The 5,380-nt window shown below is 28.6% G+C and overlaps 1 protein-coding gene across 1 annotated transcript; it reads left to right on the top strand.

Moving 5' to 3' along the window:
- Nucleotides 1-3,332: 3,332 nt before the first annotated feature.
- LOC129877324 (protein SHI RELATED SEQUENCE 3-like) lies at nucleotides 3,333-4,995 on the top strand. The gene is made up of 2 exons (XM_055952811.1): nucleotides 3,333-3,715; nucleotides 4,497-4,995. Exons 1-2 carry the CDS (start codon nucleotides 3,469-3,471, stop codon nucleotides 4,814-4,816), a joined length of 567 nt encoding a protein of 188 aa, XP_055808786.1. The 5' UTR covers nucleotides 3,333-3,468; the 3' UTR covers nucleotides 4,817-4,995.
- Nucleotides 4,996-5,380: the final 385 nt, after the last annotated feature.

Here is a 5,380-nt window from a genome sequence, read left to right as displayed (position 1 = left end):
GTTCAGTTTTTTGGGTAAGTTCGAATTAAGTTCACCGGAATTTGAGGTACTATTATTCTGCTGAAATAAATTATTTTTTTGGAAGAATATATTCCATAACCTCAAATAGTTGAGGGGAATAGTTTTCTTAAGAACACATTATAAATTTAGTGGGCTTAATTTTTATTATTTCATTTTGTTTTATGATTACTTTTGATAGTTAGGGTCGGCTCGACCATATGACCACTAAAGTAATGGCTTGGGGTTCCAACTGCTTTTTCTAAAGTTGTATTATATATATATATATATACACGCTATTTTTTCATCACGTGTGTTGCACGTATATATCTAGTCATTATTAATATTATAAAAATAAAGTATTGAGTAAATATTTTACATAAACGCATTGTACAAGTTTCTATGAAGGGTAAATGTAAAATACTCGTATGATGACTTGTTTTGCATGATTTTAATGATTTTTTTGAATTATTAATATTTTTTGCATCCATTGAGATGATTATTTTTGTATCTTGTTCTATGTAAGCATTATTTTGGAAATTGTATTTCAATTATAATTTTCACTGAACCTTGGACGATTAGGTTGAAAATAATAATATCAATAAAATAATATCTTATGCACTTCCTATTATGATGATATTCTTGATTGAAATAGAGAATAATTTACAACAACAACATAGCCAGTGAAATCCCACAAGTAGGGTCTGAGGAGGGTAGTAGTAATGTTAATCTATATAAATTATTGTAAATGTAAATGGATCTTGGGCTAGCAGTAATGTAATATTAGTATTACTTTATCTATCTTTCTCGTTGTAATTCTTAAATGATCGGAAAAAATATACCTTATATATAGTGCTTAACCCGTTTCCTTTCAATACTGAGACGTAGTATATATCTCTTCGAGAACAGAAATATTCATTAGCATCTGCAAGTCATAAGCATTAATTTAAGTACCCATTAGAAAGGGGAGAAATAAAAAGAATTTATTTTTTTTATAAATAAATAAACATAAACACAGCCCAAAATGTTTATGTTGTTACGACAATATTGGACAAAGATGGTACACAAGTTTTAAGAGTTCATCGATGTCTTTTTTCCACGTTAATGGATGGAGAAAACATTGCAAGTTTGAAAAGATTTGGTTGTTGCAATACATTATCAATGGTAAACAAAAAATGCAGCGGTGTTTCTATTAGAAACAGGAAGTTGCAATACACGTCGGTTGGATCATAGGTTTTCTTCTTTTCTTTTTAAACAACAGATAAGCTTATTATGTTTAAAATTTGAGAAGGTCATTTTAGTAATTTAACTTTTAAGTTGAGGAGTTTATGCTTTTAAGATAGTATATATGTATGTATATATATTAAATTTGAAAAGAGAAATGAAATAGTTTTTAGGTAATTGTAATATTCTTTCTTACGTGACTACCTATTATTGTCTCGTTTATATTCCGACGATTAACATAAACCCACATTATTATGCCCAGGGGCGGCTCTATGTGTTACAAAATAAGGCACTTGCCTTAGGCCCCTAATTTGAGGGGGTCCACTTTTCAATAATAATATTATTATAGGTATTTTTAAATTATAAAAATAAAAAAATATCACAGTGCATGTTTTAATTTTTAGTTTAATACAATAAGACTCAAAAAAAATTACTTTCTTATTGAAATTCAAACTTCGTGTAAAGTAAAAATCAATCAAATACTATTTGTATAAAAAGTAAGCTTTTCATATAAAAATTAAGAAAGAAATATTTTGCATCTCAAATAATTTTATATGAAATATATTAATAACTCGTATATTAAAAAAACTAATATATATATATATATATATATATATATATATATATATATAAAAAGTTTAAGACCTCCATTCCATTTTTAGCTTTAGGCCACCAAAGTGCTTGAGCCGCCCTGGATTATTCCTATATTAATTTATTTTTTGCATTTCCCTTTCACTATTTTTATTCTTTTATTATTGAATATTTCGAATTCTTTCAGCCAGTCAAATCTTCTACATTATACAAATCTATTGTTGTTTATTTACAAAAAGATCTAATTTGTTTTTTGGTGTCTTCTTTCAATTTCAAGCACAGCGATAAGTCAACACTAATATCATTATATTAACTTATCAAATTCAACTTAACACTATTTCGATATCATTATATTAATTTCTCAAATTGCTGAATCAGGCGTTATTATTCTAACTATAAATCATATTTTTTTATTGAAAATTTACATTGTTTATATTTGTACTCTGTAAAATTTGTGTACATTCAACCATCTTCAAATTTCACTCGTAGGATTACAGTAAATATGCTTTTTATTTTTCAATTTATATATGTTAACTAGAAAAAAAAATTAGGCCTCTTTATAAAGTCGGCTTTAGGCTCCCAATTTTATTGAAACGGTCTTCTAAACAGTAGGTACTGTTTATATTTTATTCAATACAGATCCTTGATAAGAAGCTTTTGAGTACTACGTAATGTATAATTAATTTTCCAGGCACAACAGTCGTCATAATTCAAAGATCAGCTGTTACACTTTAAGCAATAGTGCTGTTTGCAAATAATAAGCCTTTGTCCCTTGTCTTTGTCTTCTTATTCTTTTCTTTTAACTGCTGTCAACAGTCGAAGTAATTATATCTCAAACAAAAAATAATATCCTTTCGTTTTGCCTTGTTACGATAATGCAGCATTATTGAAGTCAGAGTTAATAGGTTTCTACTGTTCTCATTGTGTTATGTATATGGCTGAATGAACTAGAAAGATAAGTTTGACCCGGATCCAATATCTTTTACTTATTCATTTTGTATTAGAATTTTTTTTACATATTTAATTGTGAATCTAATAAGTAAAATGAGCTGTAAGTTTAATGACAAATTCAGAAGGCATAATACACATAAATATGTTTTTTAACTTTGCTTCAACTGGCATTTATACTCTTAAATTTTGGGTATGCATATATAGACACTTAAACTTGTATAAAGTTGGACAAGTAGACACATGCGTCTCATATGTTATAATACACGTAAGATGCAAATTGTCATGTAGGACGCATATGTGTACTTGTTTAATTCTATACAAATTTAAATGTGTATTTATACACACTCAAAGTTGAAGGAACATGCTGACACGAAGTTAAAAGATATATTTAAATATTATGATAGTTCATAATTCATAAACATCAAATTCTGATTCTTGAAAAAGTAGGTAGGAACATCCACACGTTATAGTATGTGTATGTACACATAGCAAAAAGAGACCTTTAGAAATTTTTTTCCCTTTTTCTTTTTGGGGCCAAGAAATTAAAATTGGAAGTAGATGAAAAAAGGTAGAGTGTAAGTGATAAAGAAGAAAAGACTCGTCGAAACATATAGTACTATCTTGAGCCATGAACTCTCTTGGAATAGAAGAAAACATCAAGCTCTCAACAGTATTAATGAAATGAGAGTTACTTAATCAGAAAAGATGATGAGTGAATTGTACCATCAAATAACAAAGAGGTGTGAAGATTGTGGAAATCAAGCAAAGAAAGATTGTGCATATTTGAGATGTAGAACTTGTTGTAAAAATCGAGGGTATGAATGTCAAACTCATGTCAAGAGCACTTGGATCCCTCTCTCTACAAGGCGTCCAAGACATCACCAGGTTTCTATTACTATTCAACAACCAAACCCTAAAAGATATAGGGAAAATCAATCACTATTACCAACAGGTACTTAATTAATTCATATCATATTCATCAAACCCTAGCTAGTTTTATTTACTGTTATACCTAGCTAGTCATAATATTCTTACTTATTGCTTGACTCATGTTATGTGATCAACTTTAGATCGATGGATGAGTCACACTACTTGCACTCTCAACATAGCAAAAGACCAATAAAAAAAACGTGCTACATTAAATTTACTTGGAATATAATTAACTTTTATGAAAGAAAGAATTTTGTATTCTTTCAAATTATCTAAAAGATTATTATACATAATTTTTCATCAAAAATGAAATTAGTAAATGCACACGATAATTAATACATCAAAAATGTTCCTTCCTCATGATTCTCTTTTACTAGAAAATAAAAATATATATATTTTAGTAAATATAAAGTGAAAGAACCCAAATTTCAAATGAACAAATTCAAATTTAAATGGAGACCGAAAGAATAAGGGGCAAAGGAATTAATGAAAAAATACGATACAGTATCTGCTACAATAACTTAGCTATCGTTTGATCATACATATTGAAGTTGAAATTTGAAATTTGAAAATTTGAGTTTTTTGAACTTGTGATATTTGAAACTTGAAGTTCTATTTGAAATTTGAAGATAAATTTTGAAAATTTGATAAATTTCACGACTGTATCAAAAGATATTTGATCGAAAAGGTGAAACGCTAGCTTAATAGTTTAAAAATTCATTACTCTAGCTTTCATCAATTGTGAATGTATATAAGTTATATTTTCTTTTACTTATTTTTGAAACACTAATTACAAGCTTTAGGTGGAGAAGAAGTAGAAGAACTTCCTTCAGAATTGAGTTTACCGGCATTATTTCGTTGTGTCCGAGTAAGTTCAGTAGACAATGTGGTGGATCAATATGCCTATCAGACATCAGTCAACATAGCAGGACATGTTTTTAAAGGGATATTATATGATCAAGGCTTTGATCATCATGACAACAATATGCCTAAGGAAAATTTCTCAAGTGCCTTCCACCACCAATTTACAAATTTAACACCACCATCTACTTCTAATTACCCTACTCCTATTACTACTTTCATGCCTGCTACCCAATTTTTCCAATACCCAAAATCATCCTAAAACAAGGATTTCTGTTGCTTGAATTCTTCAAAAATATTATCTAATATGTTGGACTCTTCAAAAGTTGTTCATTTGAAAGATTGAGCAACATGTATATATATTGCTAGCTAGATCTTACTTCTCCAGCTATATTTTTATGTACATTCCAAGTCATGTACAGATCAATAAAGCCTCCATGATGAAGGTGTTTACTATTTGTTCTTGATTCAACACACTTTCACTATATTGTCCAAGTAGATATTGTTACTTTCTCATGGACCATAGTACTATTATTTCATCAGATTTGTGTTGAATAAGTTATTTCGTGTAGAATAGAGATTCTCTCTAAAATTAATAGAATATGTATTTTCTTTGTCGGTTGTCCAAAGAGAACTAAGAGACAAATGTTGTGCTTGCAAATAAGCTTAAGCCAAACATCAGATAAACCAAGTTTGAGTAGGCAAAAGGGTTATTTACCCAAAGTAAAATAATACACATTGAACAAGAAGGGAAAAGAAGGCAAAGACAAAGTTAATGAGATAAACTAGTTGTGTATATGTGTGTATATATATGTGTGTAAATTAA

This window comes from Solanum dulcamara, chromosome 12, assembly GCF_947179165.1.
Source record: "Solanum dulcamara chromosome 12, daSolDulc1.2, whole genome shotgun sequence".
Taxonomy (NCBI): domain Eukaryota; kingdom Viridiplantae; phylum Streptophyta; class Magnoliopsida; order Solanales; family Solanaceae; genus Solanum; species Solanum dulcamara.
This window is presented reverse-complemented; position numbering and strand designations above follow the sequence as displayed.